At 50.1% G+C, this 23279-nt stretch overlaps 10 protein-coding genes across 10 annotated transcripts; 6 read left to right on the top strand and 4 right to left on the bottom strand.

Moving 5' to 3' along the window:
- Window positions 1-611: 611 nt before the first annotated feature.
- A1O9_04413 (uncharacterized protein) lies at window positions 612-2648 on the bottom strand (the record flags this gene model as incomplete). Its single annotated transcript, XM_013406704.1, has 4 exons — window positions 612-1580; window positions 1652-2221; window positions 2278-2345; window positions 2399-2648. The coding sequence occupies 4 exons, from the start codon at window positions 2646-2648 to the stop codon at window positions 612-614; spliced, it is 1857 nt and encodes a 618-aa protein (XP_013262158.1).
- A 400-nt stretch (window positions 2649-3048) lies between these two features.
- A1O9_04412 (uncharacterized protein) lies at window positions 3049-5733 on the bottom strand (the record flags this gene model as incomplete). Its single annotated transcript, XM_013406703.1, has 1 exon — window positions 3049-5733. One exon carries the CDS (start codon window positions 5731-5733, stop codon window positions 3049-3051), a length of 2685 nt encoding a protein of 894 aa, XP_013262157.1.
- A 1398-nt stretch (window positions 5734-7131) lies between these two features.
- On the top strand, window positions 7132-8280 carry A1O9_04411 (uncharacterized protein; the record flags this gene model as incomplete). The annotated part of the gene is made up of 1 exon (XM_013406702.1): window positions 7132-8280. The coding sequence occupies one exon, from the start codon at window positions 7132-7134 to the stop codon at window positions 8278-8280; it is 1149 nt and encodes a 382-aa protein (XP_013262156.1).
- Window positions 8281-8824: 544 nt separating this feature from the next.
- On the bottom strand, window positions 8825-9748 carry A1O9_04410 (uncharacterized protein; the record flags this gene model as incomplete). The annotated part of the gene is made up of 1 exon (XM_013406701.1): window positions 8825-9748. The coding sequence occupies one exon, from the start codon at window positions 9746-9748 to the stop codon at window positions 8825-8827; it is 924 nt and encodes a 307-aa protein (XP_013262155.1).
- Window positions 9749-10481: 733 nt separating this feature from the next.
- On the top strand, window positions 10482-12113 carry A1O9_04409 (uncharacterized protein; the record flags this gene model as incomplete). Its single annotated transcript, XM_013406700.1, has 2 exons — window positions 10482-10577; window positions 10632-12113. The coding sequence occupies 2 exons, from the start codon at window positions 10482-10484 to the stop codon at window positions 12111-12113; spliced, it is 1578 nt and encodes a 525-aa protein (XP_013262154.1).
- A 964-nt stretch (window positions 12114-13077) lies between these two features.
- Window positions 13078-14679, bottom strand: A1O9_04408 (uncharacterized protein; the record flags this gene model as incomplete). The annotated part of the gene is made up of 2 exons (XM_013406699.1): window positions 13078-14519; window positions 14571-14679. 2 exons carry the CDS (start codon window positions 14677-14679, stop codon window positions 13078-13080), a joined length of 1551 nt encoding a protein of 516 aa, XP_013262153.1.
- Window positions 14680-15364: 685 nt separating this feature from the next.
- Window positions 15365-16405, top strand: A1O9_04407 (uncharacterized protein; the record flags this gene model as incomplete). Its single annotated transcript, XM_013406698.1, has 4 exons — window positions 15365-15444; window positions 15502-15857; window positions 15937-15981; window positions 16038-16405. The coding sequence occupies 4 exons, from the start codon at window positions 15365-15367 to the stop codon at window positions 16403-16405; spliced, it is 849 nt and encodes a 282-aa protein (XP_013262152.1).
- Window positions 16406-17007: 602 nt separating this feature from the next.
- A1O9_04406 (uncharacterized protein) lies at window positions 17008-17466 on the top strand (the record flags this gene model as incomplete). The annotated part of the gene is made up of 1 exon (XM_013406697.1): window positions 17008-17466. The coding sequence occupies one exon, from the start codon at window positions 17008-17010 to the stop codon at window positions 17464-17466; it is 459 nt and encodes a 152-aa protein (XP_013262151.1).
- Window positions 17467-18037: 571 nt separating this feature from the next.
- On the top strand, window positions 18038-18742 carry A1O9_04405 (uncharacterized protein; the record flags this gene model as incomplete). The annotated part of the gene is made up of 2 exons (XM_013406696.1): window positions 18038-18399; window positions 18448-18742. 2 exons carry the CDS (start codon window positions 18038-18040, stop codon window positions 18740-18742), a joined length of 657 nt encoding a protein of 218 aa, XP_013262150.1.
- A 1901-nt stretch (window positions 18743-20643) lies between these two features.
- A1O9_04404 (uncharacterized protein) lies at window positions 20644-22167 on the top strand (the record flags this gene model as incomplete). The annotated part of the gene is made up of 1 exon (XM_013406695.1): window positions 20644-22167. The coding sequence occupies one exon, from the start codon at window positions 20644-20646 to the stop codon at window positions 22165-22167; it is 1524 nt and encodes a 507-aa protein (XP_013262149.1).
- Window positions 22168-23279: the final 1112 nt, after the last annotated feature.

Here is a 23279-nt window from a genome sequence, read left to right as displayed (position 1 = left end):
CAACATTTGCAATGTTTGGAATCAATAAGTGATTTGAAACTATGGAAAAGGGGCTCACGGAGATCAAATAACTCATAAATTTGTATATAAACAAGAACAGAGTCCATAGAATTGAAAGAGACAGAGATCTCATACATGCTCGAGTGCTTGCCAAAGCGGCGTAGTCACCTTCGCCAACAGAATCTCAGTAAGTAGCACACCGCCGCCTATTCTGATTCCTTAGGTTATAGCTTATTTATTATTAAAGACCGCCACGAAGGTTCTCCAGTAAATATGGTTTTTGTGCGCAGGAAGGGTGTAGTGTTAAAGACTATCGAGAAGGTCGCATGGTTGTAGCACTCAGGAAGAACAGATAATACTAGACAGATCTTAGTAGGCCTTAATGCAGGCTAGATTAACCTATTAGGTTTGGCGGGAGGCTGGGTTAGCGCTTCTAGAACCTTAACCCATTAGGGCTAGGTCACTTTTCAAAAACCTAGCCTAACATCCTCCTATGCTACACGACCTTTAAATATCACTGAGAGATTTCCTAGGAAGCGAGAAATGTTTGTGCCAGTCGATCAGAAGGAGGAGCAACACTTTTAAGGTATAGGTGAAGTTTCGTGTCCCAATTAGCACTTCAATTTGATCCCTTTTCGTTTCTCGCCCTCACGATGTTCAAACATGACTTGAACGCCCACAAAAAGTACACCGCATGCACCAAGCATAAACATCGCACCTTGCCAACTTCCAATTATGCCGTGCACAAGACCCATCAATCCATCTAGTCCGACAGCAAAACCAACCAGATTGGCTGCCATCATCAGAAGAATATTGAAAGCTGCTCCGATGCCACAGATAACTCGATAAGCATTCGGCCGACTTTTCCACTTTGAGGGCGGAAACGCCAGGCTTCCTACGACTTCTGGTAAGATGAAAAATGTCGCTAGCCAACCCCATGTCAGAAGTTGAAGATTTATGTCGTGCCAAAGGGCAACAAAAGTGAAGACGGCAAGGAGGTTAACAATCCCACGGAGCTGACCGGCACTCCCGCCAGGACCGCCACCGAGAGGTACGTAGACATAGCGTGTGAGCCACCTGTTGTAGCTACGGTGCCAGGATCGCCAGAACCCAAGAGCCGAGTAGTTATCGCTCATGCATCTGATCATGTTTTCTGGAGGATCGATGCCGTCGACCAGCGCCCACAACCTGAAAAATCGCCAAGGGATCATCAACTTGAGCCAGATGATGTGTAAGTTGAAATAAGCCAGCATGCTTAGCTGGAACGGAGAGTATGTCGACCAATCCGGTGATGCCTTTGAGATGGCGACTGCGTAAGCGGTATGCTGTAAGAACTCCATGCAGAACAACGTAAGCAGGAATCGTATTCCGTACAGGGTGGTCCGCCGTGTGGTCACTGATGGTGATCGATAAGAGCACTGAGAGATGTAATCATTGAAGGTCAAGATTGGCCCCGCGATATACAGAGGTGGATACAAGATGTAGGCAACATAAGTTGAGAATGACGTGAATGAGGCAGGCGACGCAGGAATAGATATGCGTTCCTTATCAGACAGTGCTGCGGGATCCAATTGTTTCTTCTTGATACTGTCAGCGATTATGGTTCAACGTAGAACGCAGCATAGGGCTCCAAGGGAACTAGGTCACATACCTCAAGTGGGCTTCCAGCTCTGGAACGATCCAGTGACCAATAATGATCGAAATTGAAGGATATCATTCTCAATACTGTCACCTTGAAGAGGACTTCCCAGCGTGGCATCAGGCCTCCGTAAGAATCCAAAAATTTGCCCAAAACTGGTGCTCCCGCGTAGAATGGCACTATAGCATTAGCAATGGTCACATAGCGATAACCTTGAGCAAGTTCATTCGCAAAGAGAGTCGCAATGTTGAATATCCAAGTCGCCGCGGGAATGGCGTTGCGGGGAAGCGAAGTGCCGATCCTGAAGTTGATGAACAAGATAAAGAGCACTTTGAGAGAGGAGAACCCTGTCAGAGCCACGACGAAGACTAGGGACGAGTAAAAATCGTAGGTCAGGCGATGGCGAAGCCGATTTTCACCCTCATTCTCAGTAGAAGTCGTTTTAGAGGGTTCACTGCCTGTGGTGTTGCTAGTCTGGGTGATACGTTCATATGCTCGTCTGAGCAGCGGGTGGAAGATAACGAGCAGCGTCAAGTAGGGAATATTGTCCCTGAATCCTGCGTATTGGGCATCAGAATTGTCCTATTCACTATATAAGCCTCTTCCGACAACTGGGAAAGTACATGTTCAACACGTACCACTTTACGACCAAACAGCCATCCAGGAGACAGAAGACGCTCAAATTTCGAATAGTTTGGCGAATGAGCTGGTCATATCTTGTCAGGCTAGACATTCACTGGCAGATGCAGTTATTCTTACGCTGTGAGACACTGACTACAGCCCAGTACATCTGGGGCACACATGCCGCAACTACGAGCGTGTAGAAGTAAAATTCCGGTGTCCTCCATTTTGCGGGTTGGGCATCTGCAGGTAGTATTTTCCCTCCTCTTGCACCAGCCTTTGAGCCCTCCTCACTAACAGTCTTTCTGGAAGTCGATGAGGAATTTGTAAACCGAGTATCGAGTGTGTCAAGGGAGTATAATTCGCCGAGGAAGGATAGAACGGTCATGTTTGCGTACGCATCCCGCGACACAGCCAGCTGCCTTAGGATCGAGAGGACTTAGAAATGCGCTCGACATTTGCACTCGACTTTCGTTGAAATGGAGTTGGCCGCGTTCTCCTGAGACAGCGGTTGTGGTTGTGGTTGTGGCATTTTGCTTCACCGTAGACTTGGCAGTGTTTATTACGGAGGAGCAGAGTACAGGTTTAGGACGGCTACTAGTGCTATTTCGCTGAATTTGATTGATAATTATTGCACAACTTTCCTATTCAAACATAACGCCTATGATCAAATCATTCAAGACTTTAAGAGGATACATCGCATTCATCATCTTGGACCGATTGATACAAACCCTTGAAACGATACAAGTCGACCAAAAAGACCACGACAGCCCGGAACAGTTTCTCAGTCACCTTGCGAAACCCTCCATCGGGTAAGTGTTGGAAGTTTGAGTTGGAGGCGGTGGAAATTGATTCTGTGCTTGGCCGGCGATGTGATGGGCCCCAAAGTGTGATAGGTATCCTTGGTGTAGGTTTTGGCCGTTGTCCTGCGTTGATGTACCAAATCGTGGCTGTGTCGGAGGCATTGGGCTTGCAATCGGTGTCAGCTGAATAGCTGTCCCAGTTTTCTGGTCAATCAGAGGTTGGTCATCATTCTCATAACCTACAACCCCGCTATGGCCAGTTGTATATGAACTGTTATTGAAATTTTCGGGGTAAAGAAGAGGCTGCGTTGCACGGGGTATCCAAGCGGGTTTGCTGATGTTAATCTTTTTCGTGCCAACACCACGTACCCATCGACTACTTGAAGTTTGTGGTTCGCATTCCCCAGGATACAAAAACAGGGACAAGCTGCGCCCCACAGATGTGGCATTCAGGTACGCTCTCATCTTGTATGTCGAAGCACGGCCCAGGCACACCAATATGAGTGTTGCCGAGCCAATGACCACACTCAAAAGAACAGCCACATACGCTGGAATTCCAAAAAGCCATCTATATCGAATCTGCCGTGAGAAGACGCGTACTGGTACTTGTGCAGTGGCTTGTGATGCATCGGCACTAGTGGTACTCGCCTGGCGTTTCTGATTGGCATTGCCCGTGCCCGGAATATTGTTCGATGATTGCAACCAGGACTTAGTCCCAACAAGTGCATTTGCTGCCAAATCCGCATATATGAGATTGATTATGTGCGCAGTTCCATTAGCGGTTGCTGATAGACGTTGCCATTGGGCGAACATCGCAACAGAATTTTTGCCTCCATATCCCGCAAATCCTTGATCGGGGTCGAATACATCGCCATCATAAAGAGATGAGAGAGCATCAATGGCGAAAGTGGTGCCGGGCACGTTGTCTGAGCCAGACTGCGTAAGTATTGTGAATATCCCGAGGTTTCCAGGAAGATAAAGGTAAGGTGATTTTACAACTGACAGCTCATCGGATTCAGGGGTCGTGCTTGAGACCAGCCCCCACAGGGGGGCAGCATCCTGGATATTCACATCCAGTCCGGAGTTGTTCTCAACGCCCCAGTACAGAGGCTTCGAGTCGGAAGATTGATCGGATATGGAATCAACCCGCAGGGAGCGGAGACCGTCTGTACCATTGAAGCGAAAGCTGAATTTTTTGACATTCATTTTCACGGCAGAAGCGCATGACAAGAGTGGCATGGACAGGCGTACTCCAGGGTCGTATGCAAGTTTAGTCTGCCCGTCAGATAACCTTGGTACACCGTAGACGAGGCCACAGCCAACTGCAACATTAGACATGTTTGACTTGCTGGTCCCGACAACCCCGTTGCACTCGTTAGCAATCTCGGAGAAATTTGATCTGGATATGTTGAATGGGTTTGGCCAGAAAGGAAAACTATCATCGCTGGTGAACGAGCTGTTGTCGTTGGCGAGAAAAGTGGAAAAGACAGAACTGTAGTCTTCGACAACCAATTTGTCAAGGCCAAGAAGTGTTGTTTCTGGTAGCTGAAACGTATTACCAACCGCTGAGGTGAGGTATCCAAAGGCATTTGGGTTTGGGCGAGTCACATTATAATAGATGGCCAGTAGGGCATCAAAGTACCAGGCACTTTGATAAGCACGATTGACAAGATCAGCGTTGACTTGCGGCGAAGCCTTATCGTAGGTGGGCGAATCAGTGGCAATGTTTGCGAATCCACCGCGGTCGGTCAGAACCACGTCCTCCAACTTGCCACCTAAAGTTCCATTCAAACCCGAGGTGGTGAAGTCGATAGTAAGGTTTGTGTCGACGCAATGGGTTTCCGGTTCCATGACAAGTAGATCTTCATCCCAGGTTGCCCCGAGAGATATCCCAGCTGGAAGAGTATGATTACGAAAAGCAATACGTCCATTGATCATATCCACAACTAGTCCTTCGATAGCTTCGATCGAATCCTGCAGTACTAGAGTGTCCAATTGTCGATAAGCACCGGCGGTATAAAATGTTCCATTGTTGATATCCGGATCCTGGCGTTTGTTGTGGGATCGAAATTGGATGTCAAAGAAACTGGAGACTGTCTGTTGCTGTTCTTGTAGCCCGCTCTGAAGTAACCCAATCTTCTCTGCCGGAATACGGCTGTCATATCCGAATGGAAAATCAGATGAGATAGACTCGTTCGACTTCACCTCAACGGTGTCAGAACCAGGACATGTCACTAGATTTGGAACACCACACAAGCGATTGAACCCAAGCGTGCTTCGCTCTGGCGTCCCATATCCGAAAGGCCCACTGTCTGCGATGTATAGGAATGAGACGGTTTGCAGGACTTGATTCGGTTGGACCGTTTCGTAAAGGCCAATCGGGGTGATGATGGAAGCCAAAGCGATAAGCAAAAGACCTAAGGATCCGATCCGCAACAGCCACTTTACTGAACCTTGCACATTCACAGAGGTTGCTGTGTCTGCTCGAAGAAGGGCAGCCCAGTGAGAGCTGTGAAGCGTTGCGCCAACGGATGACCAAGTTGTAGCAGACATGTCACTTTTGAGGAGCCCGACTATCAAGAGAGCTAGAGCAGTAGGGAAGAAGAGCTGAAGAGCTGTTGTAATTGCTGCAATTATGGCAGATACCTGCCCAACAGAAAGTTGAATCATGCTTGAAAGAATGTCACCAAGATCAAGCCATCAAGGGCTCCAAGAACAAAAGATTGTAGGTCGCCCACGAAAAGGGTGTACCGAAACTGCCAGCGGGATGCAAGGAAGGATCTTTTGAGCACTTACAGTACCTCCTGCCTGGTCCCTCACATCTCTACCCACCTACTTGAGGCTTGAGGACCGGCATCCTCAGGGATTAGATGCGCAAATGAAACGCTTCAAGCGAAGGCATTTGTGACTAGGCCGTGTTATCCTCTTCAAATCAGAACAAAAGGGGGCGTGAAAAAGTCGTATTCGGATTAGAGACAGAATGGGAAGAAGCTTTCAACCACAAAAGTAAAATCATGCTTGGCTTGGTTTGATGAGATGGCCTCTCATTCGATGGGTACTTCCAATGGACGAGGCTGAAACAGAATGGGACAAGCCACAATGAAGCTGATTGGATTTGGTGCAGATCCTCTCCAGTGCTGGCTGAGGTTTGAATTTAGCAACCATATGGAGCTTGCTCATCAGATTGAAATCGTTCCAACAAGTGGTTCCCGAATTGCAAGGCATATTCCGTACGGAGTACGGAGTATCTCACCAGAGTTAGTCGCCCTGAAGCCTTGAAGGAGGGATACAAAGATATTTTAAAACGTGGGAGATCTCCAGCTTTGAAAATCATTGGGGGAACACGTGCAGCGGATAAAAATCGGATAAATGGACACTGAAATCCTTCCGTAACACAATCTCAAGTCTTCCTCCTCGTCTGGCTCTCATAGAGTTTACAGGCCGCTCCACGACTAGATTTTAGTTCTCAATAAGAAGATGAAGCTTCTGTTCCAGAAACGCAGATCATTTTCAAGATAGGTTTTTCGAAATTGACTTATGGCTAAAGCCGACCTTCCTTGTTGTTAAGTCCAGAATATTCGTGATCTCCGTCTCAATGGGGCTTTCAACATGTGAATACTCTCGTTCCGCAAATTGAAGCGGATATATTCTTGATCTTTCTTGGTCGAGGAGGAATCGCTCTTGATGGTGACAGAGACCACATGCAAGATGTGGGAGTGTTCACTTTCTTCACTGCTCGAATCTATTCATGGGATCGTCCTATTGTCATTCACTGAAGGACTTGTTTGTGGGTCGATATGGGACACAGACACATTGCACACTCGTTGAGGTGTTGAATACATTCACATCACACAATGGGTTTTGTACTAGAGTTGTAGGTGCTTTCATTCATCCCTATTCACCAGCCTTTCCATTGGCATGCCGCCAGCCTTTGGGACGATATCAAAAGCACGATGCAGTTCTCTTCAACGCACAATGAAGACAGTCCTACAAGTCTTTCCGATGATATCTTCTTCTCCTTACTTAACACAGGCCATCTTTCTCCTGTTCTCCTATCTCATCAACAAAATGTCTTTTTACAGCAAAAAAGAGTCGTTTTTCTTGGACGCGGTGGCATCAACTACTTGCCCAATTGTTCAAATCGTCCCTTTGACGGACATCGATGTATCCAACTACCTTGACGCGCACCCGGAGGTTCTTGCAAAGTACTTTGAGGAGCGCAAGGGCTATGCATGGTCCTTCGTCGAGATCCCTTTTCAAGATTTAACGGGTGGAGAGGTCACCGCCGCAAACGAGGGCAATGCAAGTAATCAAGAAGCACAGCGACTTCGTAGCTTGTTTGAGGACGAGCCAGTTGCTGCCACAGAACCAGAAGCTTTCGGTGAACTGGCCCCGGTTCCAGAGGACGATACAGAGAGCAACTTCTCAGAGAGCGAGCTGGACTCATCTCCCTGGGTGAAAGCACCTATCCCATCTATCTTTCCCCCTTCTCCCTATCCCTCGGCTGATCCATTTATTCAGCACCCTTCCACACTTTCCTCCTCACCTTCTCCGTCTCCATCTCCGTCGCCTTCCCCTTCTCCATCTTCGTCTTCATCTTCGTCTCCGCCGCCTTCCCATTCCTCTTCACCTCCTCCTCCTCCTCCACCACCGCCACCACTAGCTTCTCTCCTACAGAAGAACAGCCGGAGTTGGAGCGCCGCGGAGGAGGAATCTTGCTGCAGACATATGAAGGCAGTGTGTAAGGAGGGCAAGATTCAGGGCGAAGCCCGGTTCAGAGAGACGCAAAGACGCATGTCAGATGAGGACGGTTTTCAGCACAGGGGCGCAACAGCAGTCAAGAACTTTTGGAACCGTGTTGGCCGTGCTAGATGCAACCTCGACGAACGCAAGAACAAAAAGGCACCTCTAGCGACGTCGCAACAGGGTAAACTAGCCAATTCATCTCGGCATCTCACGGCTTCAGCCTTCATATCATCACAGGGCGTACGCAAATGTTCAACTCTGCCAAAAAGACGTCCTCCCAAGCAAATGCCGGACTCAGACTCAAACAATGAGCAGGAATACGATACAGCTGATACAACGCCGCCATCTGTCAAGAAACCTCGTAAAAGAGATCGAGATGACAGCGAATCAGAGTGGAAGCCAGATCAAGGCATGTTCAATGCTATTGCGAAAGGCATCCGAAATCCAAAGAAGGCTCGCGTCTCCAACTAGACTGATTTCCCAACAAGGCTCACCCACAATTCTCCAACTCTGATACCGCAATCATCAGCCACCTTCACCATTTGGTATCCCCCATTCGTCCCACAAGCCACAGGCATTCAACTAGGTTCACCATTCGGACTAGGCTGACAACAACCACCAATCTACTTTCAGGTACATAGATAAGGCAAAGTAAAGCCATGCCAACATTGCATTTTCAGGCGAACAGATATTCCCGATTTACAGCCAGAGATGAGGTCAGATGAGATACAAACATCGAAGAAACAGAAACCGGCTGGTCCGGTTGTCATGAAGAGAGCAGGAGCGAAGGAGAAACAGCACAGTGTCGGACAAACAGGAAGGAGCCTTCCAATGTGCATGAAAACAGTTGAAAATTTTTCAAGTGGAAGGAATGTGTTATTTAGATGCTATTTGCAGAAGGCCAGTCCTCATCGTTAGGAAACCTAGTCAGCCTAGAACGAAGACAAGAAAACAGCAAGGACCTGCCTTATCCCATGTCACATCTCCACTTTATCCGCCAGGATATTCACGTTCATCATGTAGGTTTGTCTCCAGCCAGAGTAATTCTCAACATTCGTCTTCTGAACCCATGATAGTCATTAATTGGATTGTGTTGTACGCATCTGTTATCCCAGAGCGCAATGCTGCCTTGTCTCCAGACAAATCTGCACGTAAACTCCGGCTTAATCTGATGTGTGAACAAATAGTTCAGAAGAGGAGCAGATTCATCCACCGTCCAGCCTTCAAAGTGCGAGGTGTGCGCTACATTGACATAGAGTGCCTTCCTCCCTGTCTCGGGATGGGTGCGCACGACGGGGTGGGTAGCTTCCAATGTTTCTTTTGAATTGCTATTCCCACTGTCGCGGATACGGTCCTCGCGAGTCTTGCTTGCATCCGCCTTTGCTGAGGTGTTGACCCCCTTCAATTGCTTCAGTATCTGCTTCAGCCCTCCGGAGAGTGCCTCGTATGCAGCATACTGATTTGAAAATAGGGTGTCCCCTCCATAGGGTGGAATCTCTTGTGCCAAGAGGACGGATCCCATAGGTGGTTCCTCAAAATAACTGGTGTCACTGTGCCAGATGCCACCGAAATTTATTGTTTCAGTTTCTTGTTTGAGCACTTGGATGATCTCCGGAAATCCTTCTATGCCACGGACAAATGGATACTCGACTGGCTTTCCAAAATGCGATGTAAAAGTGAGATACTCTGCTGGAGAGAGATCTTTGTCTCGAAAGAAGATCACCTGATGCTCTAGTAGAGTCTCCCGGATCTCCTGCACAATGCCTGGATTCTCGGCCAGAGAATTCGGGTTGATGTCGACATCATGAATTTCGGCTCCCAAGGATCCAGAAATCCGGTGGACCGAGAGATGTCTTCTACCTGACAAGTATGAAAGTGGTATCAGCTTTTTCGAGAATCCCGATCGAAGGCCGGCTCTCGCAAGGCTAGCAATGTTCATGTGAGCAGGCTAATGGAAGCACAAAAAGACTTGAAAGCACAAGCTTATCTCGGTCAGGACAATGGCGGCATGGAAAGGGCATTTATGTTGGAACTATGGCTATCCACATGTACAAACAACCATCTCTTGTTCCCTTGGTCACCAGGACTGCCAATGCTGCACACAAGGGATGATATGACGATCTTGGGATGAGCCAATGCGGGGTCATCCTCACTGTGGAGTTGGAGAAATTGGTTGGGTTATGCCACGTATGGCTAGCGTCTGCCTTTCCACAAAAGCGGCGCCGCAGGTAACCTCAATGGGCAATCTTCGCAAACGGGGCAAACTTCCATCGCCGCATCTCTCATAGTACAATTATTGGATCCAACATGCTTCCACCCGCCGACAACGAACCTCAAAGCAATTCGCTCTACAATCCGGGCAACCATGTCAACGGTCTATAGTTCCCTTGCGCCAGCCTTCCTGCCCGTTCGGTGTTGAGTTTTGTCTCATTTATTTTCCTCAAGAACCTCGCCGCGTCATCACTACTTGTTGTTTCACATCCTCATCTTCAGCCGATACCTTCATGTCCACCTCCCAAACATGTACCACTAGTCTTGATTAATTCTCAGCTTTATCGGACATCTCTGCCTCACTCTCCTTGTCACTATACAATTTCAAGCACCAAGGCTCACTTATCCTCTCACCAACCTTCTTCGGCGACAGCCCAATGGCGGTCGCAATGCAAACCGCCATGTCTTCGACGCAGGATGCCGATCTAATGGATATTGACATTGACATGGACCTGGATGAGCATGTCGCAACCCTTGATGAAGAGTTCCAGCTTGAAGTACGTAACAATTTCTTTTGATAATGAGACAGCATCCTGACCGAAGCCCCGCAGGAAGGCGAAGAACCCTCATTTGTACCGTCAACCACACAAGCCGCTGATGCTTCTAACTTAATACCTGCCATCTACACTGAAGATCCCAGCCTCGAGCCCCAGTGGAACAAAGTTCATATCCGTGGTGTCGATGACTTCCACACCAGCGACATCATCGCATTTGCTCTTGACCATGTCGTCACCGACCAGTCAACTCCACCCGACGTCCATATTCAATGGATCGACGACACGTCTGCCAATATTTGCTTCAAGGACGGCGAAACGGCGAAAAGGGCCCACCTTTCGTTCCTTCAACACCCCATCTCCGCGCAAGAACTCATCAACTCTCCATTTGAATCTCGTACAGCAAAACCTCTGACGACCAGACCGGCGAGCATGCTTACAGTACGCGTTGCACAAGCCAAAGACAGGAAAGCAAAAGGTGCTCGGGATGCAAGTCGATACTACCTCCTCCACCCGGACCAAGATCCCACAGACCGAATGCGACGTGAATTCGCCAATAGCCGAGGTGAACGAGGTGAACGAGGTGAAAGAGGTGACACTGGCAATTACAGGCGTCGACGTTTCGACGATCGCGAGTACAGGAGAAGGAGGGACAATGACCACGATGCAGGTGGGGATGACTTCTCAGCGAACATGTACGACGACAATCCAGCAACGGACGGCGAAGCTACGGCACGAGGGAGAGATCTATTTTCACGAGTCACTAAAGGAAGACGACGAAGTGCCAGCCCCACAGCAAGGACGCGCAATAGCGATGAGATTGACATATCCGATTCTGAAGATGAGCGCGACCGCCGACGACGAAACGGCTATCGAGATCGCACCGAGCGCCCGGCACGGTCAAATGCGGGCAAAGAACTCTTCAGCGACACCATCACCTCATCCACCCGGAGACCGCAAGGAGGTGGCTTACATTCCGACAGGATAGAGTTGTTTCCCTCAAAGGCCACAAACGCCGACAACGACACCTCTATGACGACCTCGGCTCCGTCGCGACCAGTGAACGACCCCGCCAACGTGCGAGCCAATGCAGCCGCCGCGAAGCGATTGAAGGCCGACCTTATAAACGCTGCGCAGACCAGTCCACGGTCTCATCACCGGCGCAGCCACGCCATGGACGCCAAGAACGCAGAGGACCTCGCCGAAAGATTCGCCCGGAAGAGCATTTCCCTCGACAGCACCAAGTCATTGCGAAACAACCTCCCCAACAGCGGCGTCGAGCTATTTCCGTCGTCCACATCGAGCAATGGCGGCGGCGGAGGCCTGAGCATCAAAGGCTCCGCGACATCGGCGCCTGGAAATGGAAACGGATTCAACATCAAAGGCTCCGGCGGGTTTAGCATCAAAGGTCGCGCGGACATGAAGGAACTGTTCCCGTCGCAGTATGATCGCTCCGGAAGAAACGAAGGCAAGGAGTTATTCGACCAGCCGGTCAGAGAGCGCACGCAAAGGAGACAGGCTAGGGATTTGTTCGATTGAGAGAGCGCGACTGAATGACCGGAAGTCAGAGATCTTGAATGGGAAGGGGGCTTGAAAGTATGAGCCCAGAAAAAAAACAGAAGCAAGTCTCTAGATTCCCGCCTAACTTCCTGAGCATCGACTGCAAATCGTTCGTTACACAACAGGCCCGCCCATATCATCGAAGACGCCTATCCATCTCAGGTTTTTGGGCAAGAATCCTTCCCTCAGGGCCATGGAAACAAAAGGGGTGGGCTCCTAGCTTGGAGAGATGACAATTTTTTTGATTGGGAATGGAGGAGACCTTCAGCTATTGACGGACGATAATAGACTGAGCACACCGCATCAGGCCAGCCCTTCCATAGAGAAGGGATAGCATAGCAGAAAACAGATCCGAGCATCCTAGAAAATGCCGAGAAATCAATCATGAATGCAATCTTTGAACCTTATTCCATTCATTCGTCAATTTAGACAGGCCTGCATCCCAAGGTAGCGTTCAAGGGTCACGAGGCTACGAAGGTGACTTGGAGTGGCTTCTTCTTTTTGCTCCAAATGATATATGAGGACGTTGTCCAAGAAAAACAGTCTCTTGGTGTCTACCTGTGGTAGACGCATGCACATAGAGATCAAAGTAGCCATGAGGAAGCTACGTCCAAACTCGAGTCCGGCGAAGTAGCCTTTGTATGAGACTCGGTGCTCTTCATGATAACAGCCTATCGGCTTCTGTTCATGTTCGCTGAAGCACATACGCTATTTGACTCGACATTGTCATGCGATACATGCCAAGCTTTCGTTATCCAGGCAGGGTTATTTCCAACTTGCCAAAATTCGACCTTTGCAAGTTCAGTCTGTATTATGGGGCCTACGTTTCCACTCGAAATACGAAGTCCAGCTTGTACTGGTGTGACGAAAGAAGGCTGGAGATCCACGATCACTTATGTTTCTTATCGTTGTTGTATTTTGACCCTCCCGATCGGGCATATTCTCATGGTGCAGCGCCCAGCGATGCCAAGGCCCCCCTAAGCTCTTTGATTGCTGTCGGGACATCCTCGAAGTTCAGGGCCGAAATGGCCCATCGTGCATGCTTTTGCGCCTTCATTATAGCCTCTTCGTCGAGAACAACATTCACAGGCTGAGAAGGAGGTGGCAATTGGACGGGGGGGTGAACAGGTGTTGGAGATTGTACATACTGTGATTGTGGGATGGGGGGCACGGGGCCATGAGTCTGTCGGAGTTGAGGGGGGTTTTGCGGCAGCTGCGGTGGCGGTACTTGTGGTTGGAAATTCCGGGGTATCTGCGGTGTTTCGCCAGGGGCTGGTTGGGGGAGAAAGTTACCATGACGATGGGCTGGAAGTGGTGGAGAGGGTCGACCAGCTTGATTGAGCGAAGTGAGAGAAGCTCGAGCCGAGGCCAGACCATTATCAACAGGAGGTTGGGGTAGATTCGCTGGAGTTGATGCCAGATCCGTAGGAGCGGAGGGCAGCTCAGGGGGAGATGCTCCAATAGCTGTTGGGGCGGAGGGAAGAATAGGAGCAACATCTGATGGAACAAGCGGGAAGTAATTGCCCCCCACAGATGGCTTCCTCTCAGAGGGAGTGTCCAACGGTGAGATGTCGTTGGTGTCAGGTTGGGTAGAATAAAAAGCTGCCGCATCCTGTGCTGCTATTGGAGACACGTCATTGGCGGGCGAATGTGGCAGGGAAGGCTGTCTGGATGGGTGTAATGATTCATCCAAGGACGATTGACGAGCGAGATTGCTCTGTAAACGATCTGTTTCGTCTTTCACTTCGACGACAGATGGTTGGCGATCGGTCTTTCTGGGTGCTGGAGGAATAGATGTTTCCCTTGATGGATGCAAGGATTCGTCAAGAACGGACTTTTGTGCCAGATTCTTTTGTATCCTATCAGCTTCATCTGGGACTTCGACCACGGAAGCTTGTCTCGGTTTCCCTGGGACACCACTCAAAGCCTGGACATCTGCATCGTTGGGATCGAGAGCGGGAAGGACGTCTTCTGCCGGAATCTCGGGCTTGGGATTAGACAAGTTGGGGTCTTCGCCAGCTTTCAAGGCTTTTGCGATGCGCAGAGCATGGTATTTAGCGTATTTAATTTTGGCAGCAAGGTCAGGGTCAAGTGGCCCCCATATCTGCAGCAAATCGAGGAAGGTGGCTGCGGCTTGATAGGTGTCTGCGGTCTGTCTAGTAGCCTTGTCGGCTCTCACGGCGTTGTCTGCTCTTTCAAAGGTCTCAAGGCCGAATTGCTCGACGTAAGCCTTGCCAACCATGTCATCTGTGACTGCAGGCTCATCGGCGTGTTGAGCCTTGTACTGCTCCAACTTGTCCATAAGGGTGGTGGTGTAAACAAGACTCGCTTGGTCCGCATTGTGAAGGCCTTTGGAGAGAATCTGGTTGACGATCCAGTATTCGCCTTTGCAATAGATATCAGCTTTTTGCAGAATTCAGTTGAATGCGATGCAACACATACACCAATAGGCAACAATGGGCTTTGGCTTCTCCAACTGCGCTGCTCGATGGGCGAAACGAGTTACGTCGGCGGCCTTGAGGGCGGCCGGGACTTCGGCAGCCATGGGAGGGCGCGAGGCGTGTTGTCGTTGTCCGTGACACAGATGGTCGTGGTGTTAATATTATATGCGGGTGATAGAGACGGAGAGGATGGAGGTATGACGTGAGGGAGCAATAATATGGGTTGTGGTGGTAGAGCTGAAGTAGCACGAGCAGCACCAATTTGGCGCCCCTCAGGTGGGACAGCAATAATTGGCAGGAGCGGAGCTTTGGGAAGCTGCAGCTATTGCTCAATATTGAACGGAGTATTGGGTGCTCGGTACTCGGTATTTTGGGTTCGGATAGCCCCTGTGAGTGCTGGGAGTCGCGTAAGTCCCTGTGGGTGCTGTCTTGGTGCTCCAGTGGCTCCTGCTGCGTGGTTCATGCACCCCGCAGCCTCAGTCCAAGCTGCCTGCAGGGATCTGCCTCAATTGCCCGTCTCCATCTCCATCTCCCCGTCCCTCTCCATGCCCACCTTTCACCTTTCTCCTCATCCCTCCATCTTGCTCGGCCATTGGCACTCTGTTGACACTGGCAGCAGTGACCAATCACCTAGCTAACAGAACATGCAGTCAACCTTGGACAGCCGGCAAACCCCTCATTCTGGGATTAATCCAGTAAAGTGCTCAGTGTTGTTGTGACGTTTCATTCTCCTGGTGTTACTGCTTCTAACGGTAGGCCTCAATAAACCTCGTTGTTGTAACTAACGACATGTCTCAAGAATCAGCTTATGTAACTGGTGGCGCCTCTGGCATTGGGCGGGAAGTAGTCCGCATGCTGGTGAAGAATAAGTGTGTTCATGTTCAAGGCTAAATGCCGAGTATCATCTTTGCTGAACCGTTCATCAGTATCAGAGTCTTCATTGCCGACCGAGATCACGAAGGGGCTCAAAAGCTAGCCGATGAACTCAACAAGTCTTCTGATCATGTAGCAAGAGTCTCCCATGTCGATACTGCCAATTGGAACTCTCAGGCCAAAGCATTCAGTCAGGCCGTGGCTGACTTTGGGCGCATTGATTACGTCTATCCCATTGCCGGCATAGGAGAGAGAACATGGATCCCCAACGACCCCAATGGCACTGGCTTTGAGATGCCTGATCTTAGTACTGTTGAGATTGACTTGACCGGTGTCCTCTACACTGTAGGTTTAGCAGTCCAGCAGTTCCGAAGACAGGAGCCTGGAAAGAATGGCTTTCGGGGCAAGAGTAAGTTTTTATCTGCTGAGGAGAATGGGAGGATAGACATCTCCAGCCTCCGAGCGACAACGGTTCTGACACGGTACAGTTGGCTGTGTCGCGAGTGTCTGTGGGTTCTACTGTGCACCAACAGGTACAAAACACCGCTTCTCATCTCAGGCACAATGCTTACCTAGGTAACAATAACAGTCCCAATATATACGGCTGCCAAACATGGCGTGACGGGCTTCGTACGTAGCTACGGCAAGTACTTACCTGAAGAGAAAATCACGCTCAATTCAGTCAATCCAAACGTGATCCGAACAAATATCTCCAGCCAAGGTTTCTATGACGGCCTCGAAGAGAAAGGTCTTCTAACCCCGATTGAGGGTGTCGTCGATGCTTTTGAGAGACTCTTGGGCACCAATGATACATCGGGCGAGGTCTTTGAGATTGGGCCGCACTGGAAAGAACAGGGTCCAGTGGTGAAGAAGGCAACCGAGTATTTGGATAAGGAGTCGGAGACCGTGCTGGACTTGATATATCATAGAAGCCGACCGCTTCATCTGCCGCGATGAAGACGGTGTCGTACGTGCTACGGCCATGGGCACGGGTAATGCCAAACGCTCGTGCAGATATACATGCCACCTGTGCCACCATCGAGCCTTTCGGTGTGGTCACAATGATGAGCTTAAATGCCTTGTTTATCAGTCGGTGGGATGGAAGACATACGTCGTATTCTTTCATCCCTGTCATGACAGGGCAATCCTTCCCCGCACAAAAGTCTTAACGAGTAGTGAACGAGTACGAACGAGTACGAGTACATACAGTACGAGTATAGGGTGCCCCTCGGCCCACGTCTGAGCCCAAGGGTTTCAAGTCAGAGCCTCTTCGGCGATAGGGCGCCTGTTCCCCGCGGTGAGCATTCCGTCGCTGACGTTGCCGTGTTCCTTCCGATAACCAATCTGTCTTGCAATTACAACAAACACAAATTACAATGTGACTCTTCAAGACGATATTTTGGAGCTTCAAGTTAGCAAATCTAGCAAGTCGCTACGTCTCACCCAGCAACTCAACTACAGAGCCGTCCAACAAGGGCCTATCCCGCCAAGTACATCAATACATATCCGCTGCCAGTACAATACTGCTCGAACTCTCAACATCACGGTACTGCGCGGTCATGGCAGCCATCCATCGTCCAGCTCATTTAACACATCATGCAGCCAAAATTGCCTCAGCTGCTGCTCTGGAAAAAGCCAAGGAGATCGGGGTTCCCATGAACATTGCCATCGTTGACGCTTCTCTCTATCTCCTCCATTTCGAGAGAATGCCGGGCGCCAAATTGACATCCATTGATATTGCCATGAACAAGGCTTTCACGGCCGCTGGTCACCGAGCTCCTACCTCCATCTACAAGGAGAATGTCTGGCCGGGCGGTGCTGCATTTGGATTGAATAACAGCAACAATGGCCGATTCATGTACGTTGCAGGCGGCATTCCGATCGTTGTAGAGGGTGAGGTCATCGGTGCCATCGGATGCAGCACTGGCACTCCCGCCCAGGACTCTCAAGTGTCTCAGGCCGGAGTGGATGCTATTCTTGAGTATATCAAGAAACAGGCTTCTAAGCCAAAATTATAAACTTGAGGAAACAGGTCATTTCCCGAGGCTGCTTGACTATTGAGGACAATGCGATGTTGGACGGACGTGGCTTGCTGGCACCCGGAAATCATATTGTTTGTTCTTGCAACAAAGTCGGAACTCTAGCTACCAGTACCTGGTCCGCATGTATATTTCTATCACCGATCCCAAGGTCTTTCAGCTTGGACTCATGCCATGTAGCTTTGTGCACTGGGCGATAGATCTCCTTCAGCGCACACAATCCAAAATTAGGAAAATAGAATCTCCACGCATTACAGTCCTGCATTACGAGTGGGTATCTACTGTAGGTACGCGGGTGAGTTGGCCTCGGCTGTGTGGATAGCGGTAAGGACTCCGTTTCCATTGTCCGACGTGTCACGTGTGGGTGCGTGAAACTAGGCTTGGCATGTTTACAGGGACCCCAGATGCGGCATGACGTCTTTCGAGAACACCAATGAACATTTTCATGTGCCATTTCATGCTCGATACTCCCTCACAACTGCCTCTCGAGATCGCAGTCACATCTGAATCACCTTTCACCATAAGGGGGCATCCAAATTGATCTCATGCAATGGCAGATCGCGTCTCTGCATCGCCATCCCCCCCGCCACAAGCACCCATCGCAACCACCCCTGGCCCCCGAGCGGCCGCATTACAAAAGGTGTTTGCGGGTGCGCTCGCGTCTTCAATCAAGGCAAATTCATATGCCAATTTTAGCGCGTGCTTTCCCACACCGGCAAAATATTGTCCTACTGCCATGGGAGGGGTGTGGAAACAGTTGAACACCAGGCTTGAGGAGGAGTGCACACGCGATTTCGAAAAGATTCTCGGGGAAAGACAAGTTGTGGAGGGGCTGAATCAGTGGGACAACATGATCGAGGAAGCACGCAGGAGGAAACACCGAGCAGTTGAAGGCGAAGAACCTACGCGACCGTGAGTTGCACCAAGGATGAGGCTATTTTCTCGGCTGACGTGAAACAGAATGCATACTCTTTCAGCCGACGAGCTCTACACCGCACACCTTGCCCCTTACTTTCAGCAGGCGACAGCTGACCTCAATTCCAAATTGCAGCGGACGCAGCAAGAAAACGTACAAATGATGGCCACGATCGACCAACAACGAGCTGAAATCGAGCGACTATTGAGCGGCTTGGATACGGCAGTCAAGGATATCGAGGACAGTGTCAAAGCAATGCAATCGCACGAAGAAGCTGGTGTCAGCGGTCTAAGAACTGACGTGTGGCAAATGGAACATGAAGTTGCGCTTGCGCGGTGATCACTTTCTCCCACTCTACCCAGATCTTGTGGGATTCGACTGAGCGAGACATGATTCTAATGATAGCGTGGCGTTGTTGTTGGTTGACTTTGGCGTAAACTCGTGCGATAGCTGCCATACAAAGGACCGACGCCGTTTCATAGTCGACGACATTGCGATGGTGGCTTGCACGAACTCCGGGGCAGCGTCCCAAAATGGACCATTGATGTATCACAAAGGGCAGTGACTGTCAGATGCAAGAGTGACAGGTTACGAGCACTTAGTACGGAGTACATCCTTACCACTAGACTGAGACCCCGAATATAGCTGCCCAATGGTACCAACAACGGTTGGATCTAGTTGGCACCGTCGTATGATGATCCAGATCCTTTTTGTGTTCGGCAAGCGATGTCATGCAGATGAATGGTCAAACCGTAAATCGTCAATATCGGATCTCTCTCTACCAGGAGCAAAGGCTGGCCAATCGTCAACAATGCTGGCGCCAAGGCGTTTTCGACCCTTTCGGATGATTTTGTTCCTCATGAAGCTCCACATCCACATCCGACTCCACGACGGAGTTACTCACTTCAACTGCAGACGATGTAGTCACCCATCAGATAAGGACTGCTCGCCCAGTTAAGACGTTGCTCTGAGGTCAGCTTGCAGCAGTGTGCGAAGGCGTGCTTCACTTCCTTGGTCGAGAGCAACACTCTCCACGTGTTGAACTAGACATGGTGATCCATCGCCTAAACTCGCCAACCTCAACGGCACCAAGCTGGAATGCCACAGCTACCTTGTATATTCGCAATGTCAAGGATGACCAACGGAGAGCACCGGTGAAAGACGATCTCTGACCAGGCTTGGATGGAGCCCTTTAACCCAACCTGTCTATTTGTTTGCGGATGGAAATTGAGGCTCGGCCAAGGCGGCAAATTGCCAATTGGCGCGACATGGATTTAAGGTTTGATAACGAAATTGCACCGCCCGCCACGAAACCACGACACCAACAACACCCATCTCACCCAAATGCCTCGCTGGCTTCTGTCAGCCAAACCCGTCTCTGCGGTCTTTCGCTTGTCCTTGTGGCTCTGGGAATCTTGGAAAATTCTGCCATCTTGCCGGTTGACTCGCTTCCACTATCCCCCGGCCCCCCGTCTCCGCGAACCAAGATCCCAGACACCCGCGAACCTGACGCGCCAGAAATTCTTTGCTAGTGCAGGCTAGGTGAATTGGGTGCGATGGAAAACGAGATGAACGCGTTGCTGAGTCGGATCACGGTCGATTGTCCATGTTGGGCCTTGATAGCAACATGCCAGGTAAGAACTCAGGAAGTAACCTTATGGAATGCTCAATAGCCGTGTCTTGCCCTCCGTCTTGGTCGATGTTTACATTCTCTGTTGACATTTTTCATTTGCTTGCCTCATCGTGCATATGTTTGCATATAAACAATCTCGGCTTCTCCACAAACTCTGTCATATGCCCCTCCGTGGTTAAACTTGCGTCCGCCGTGTCTGGACTCTCGACTCCCGCGCATCCTGTAACTCCTCCCACTCAGGGTTTTTGGGCTTTCGAGCGGGCGTTCGAGCGTCCACTAAAATCCGCCTTGCATTCAACTGGGTCAAGAACAAGGACTACCCTGACCGAACCCTGGCCTGTCAAGGTTCTATGGGCGCGTCAAAGGTCAACACTTCCAAAGTCGGATATACCTCGTAGTCCAGGCTCAGGCCTTGCTTCTTCATCTACTCTTTTCCTCTCCACGACCGTTGAACGCAGAGTCTACTCGACATCGAACTCCCTGAATGTCAAACTGTAGCTTTGAATTTCTGGGAGTCGACCGGCAGTATATTTCGTGGTTTAGTAGATAGTTCCTGGACCGAGGTGAACAACGTTACTTCGAGGCACGCACCAACTGTCAGATCTCTATGGATAGCCGTGTCAAGGTCTGGATCATAGGATCCATCGCGGCGGTCTTCAGTGTTGCGAGCAGTGTCCTCAGCGTGGTCTTTGCGTACCATCTTTCAGATTATCTCGTGCTCTCGGCATTAAGAGTACTGCTTCTCGTTGCTTTCGCCATCAGCCTTTTGAATCTGGCCAGCATCGTCTGTTTCTGCACGTTGTATGCCAAAAGGCTGAGCAATCATTCATTGGGCTTGAAGGCACGGACCTGGGGTCTGTATAGCGCAGGTGTTGCTGTTTGCTTCGTCAGTATCGCCGTGTCTGGCGTCACAGTGGTATGGCTCACGCTCAAACGGGCCGAGTTGCACAACGATGTTCTGGGCGTGGCTCCTGTGGCCTTGATTGCGACATGGTTTGGGCTTTGGGGAGCATCCGGGATCATGCAAATATTACTCTTCTACTTTCTCGGCATGTGGACTAGAGTTGTTCTGAAAAGTCAAAGGGCAAGCCGACTGGATATGGACTTTGGTATTAGAGCATCGATGCATGATATCTCCAGAACGAATACACACCGTACACACCGTTCCTTTGCGTCTCAGGACGTCACACTGAACTCGCCTCCAAGGACCCCGGTCTCACGCGGAGAATCATCCACACGACGATCATCATCCACCAGAGTCGGCCCTGCTGGATCCTCGAGGACTAAGCTCATGCGACCTTCTGCGAAATCATCTCTCGAGATCATGCCCTTTCCCGCGGGTGAAGCTGCTTCAATTGACAGTGCATTCGACGGCTGGGACACTTCCTCTGTTCATTACGAGATGCGCAGTGCAATCCACTCATCGCCACCCGTGACCCGTGGAGGTCTCGCAACAATTCCGGGCAGCCGACCGGAATCTCCAGCAAATGCCTTGGATGGTCCATATCTCCCAAGCTCGCCTGTTCAAAGTTCATCACCACATGCTGCAACTTCTGACACACCAACTGCTCTGGGATGGAGCTCGTCACCGCGGCAGCCCAAGTCTTCGCCCCCATCTAGCCCGCCGCCAAATTTCTCCCGACCGACATCATCCCATAATTCCAGCAAACCGCCACCGAAGTTTCAGAAGTTTGATCCTTCTATGGATGATCTCATCCACCCTTTGTTCAGACCCAACAGTCCTCATCCACCACCGATCGCCACATCCGGGACTATGGTGACTGCTTCTCCCATGGCTGACCAACTCATCACGCCGAAAACTCTGGCACGGTTGCGATCCAACTCAGCGAATGACTCTTTTCCATGTGTGCCGCAGCCAGACTTGGAGAGAACGGGGACGATGACTACAGAAGAATCTGTCCCTGATAGCCCCACGCTGGGGAGCGACATGCTCGGAAGTCCAGGGCCATCAATCGTGGACGACCTCGAGCTGCCTCCTATTCTACCAGGATTTGTCTTATCAGCAGGCTCAAGAAGCAGTCTGGTGGAATACGGAAAAAGGAAAAGTACAAAGGATAGGCCAAAGTCTCACCTTTCGGCAAGTAGCCGCCTGAGCGAGTTGCTTCCTTGAGAATCACTGGAAGATCATGATGCCTGTTGTTTCTCTACCGCGGCTTCTGGTACCGCGAGTATGTTTTGTCCTACTATATCTTTATGCCTAGTTCAGGTTATTAATTGACTGCAACACACAAGGGCAGTTTAGCGAGGAGTTGTTAGGGAGGACGTCATGTTTGCTTTACACAAATGAGTTTGGGTCCACAGATACCATGCATGAATGAGTCATTACGCCTGTCTACCTAATGATTATTGATATTATACCTTCCGTGAGTTCAACAATCACCATGACTGCAGCTGCTCCAGCATAATATCTGGTACCTACTCTGGTAATTGTGCCTGTGTGTTTTGTGCTCAGTAGAACTCAATACTGGTAAATACCACTTCTACTAATTCCACGACTGTCATTGGCTGGTGCGCTGTCGCGGAAGAACTGGCGGCACGACCCGGACAGTAGGGTCCCAGATAGGAATGGTCAAGGGCTTGGCGGATGCCCAGATGAGAAAGCGGCAAGGGCGGCGAACGGGAGCTTCTTAGCCTCTAGTTTTTGCCAGCCCGATTTCCGAAAATGCTTCACCCTCGAAAAGGTCAGCATCTGAATGAACGCTTCACCTCACCAGCATCCATCCCATTCATTCATCTATTCACTTCCATCATAGTGCCGGCGGTATCAACAATGGCAGACTGCCTCTCATTCATGCCTTCGGGCTTGAATAGAAGCACTGCCCCTTCATGCATTCCCATTCATCCACACATGTACTCTACCACCTCAAATACCTCCTCGTCTCACCACACGCAATGCTTCCATCTGTACCCAAACACAACATCAATTCCTTCCAGATACTGGCTATCTCGAAGGACCAATCCTCTGTGGCTACAGTACTTGTCTGCCCTGCTTTCTCATTCTATCAAGCACCCAGCACCCTCTTCTTCGCACCGCTCTTGTGCAATTCTAAACCTGAACCGCACTGCCTCTTCTTCCTCAGCAAATCGATCATCATTCGCAATCTGCAGGTCTAGGTTTCGATCATCCAAACGCATTCGATCTCTCTTTCATTCAGTTCGCAAACGAAGGTAAGTCATCCACTCCACCAGGCTTCTGACTCCATATGCTTTGTTTGCTTGTCC

This window comes from Exophiala aquamarina, assembly GCF_000709125.1.
Source record: "Exophiala aquamarina CBS 119918 chromosome Unknown aczIA-supercont1.3, whole genome shotgun sequence".
In the NCBI taxonomy this organism is placed as follows: Eukaryota; Fungi; Ascomycota; class Eurotiomycetes; order Chaetothyriales; family Herpotrichiellaceae; genus Exophiala; species Exophiala aquamarina.
This window is presented reverse-complemented; position numbering and strand designations above follow the sequence as displayed.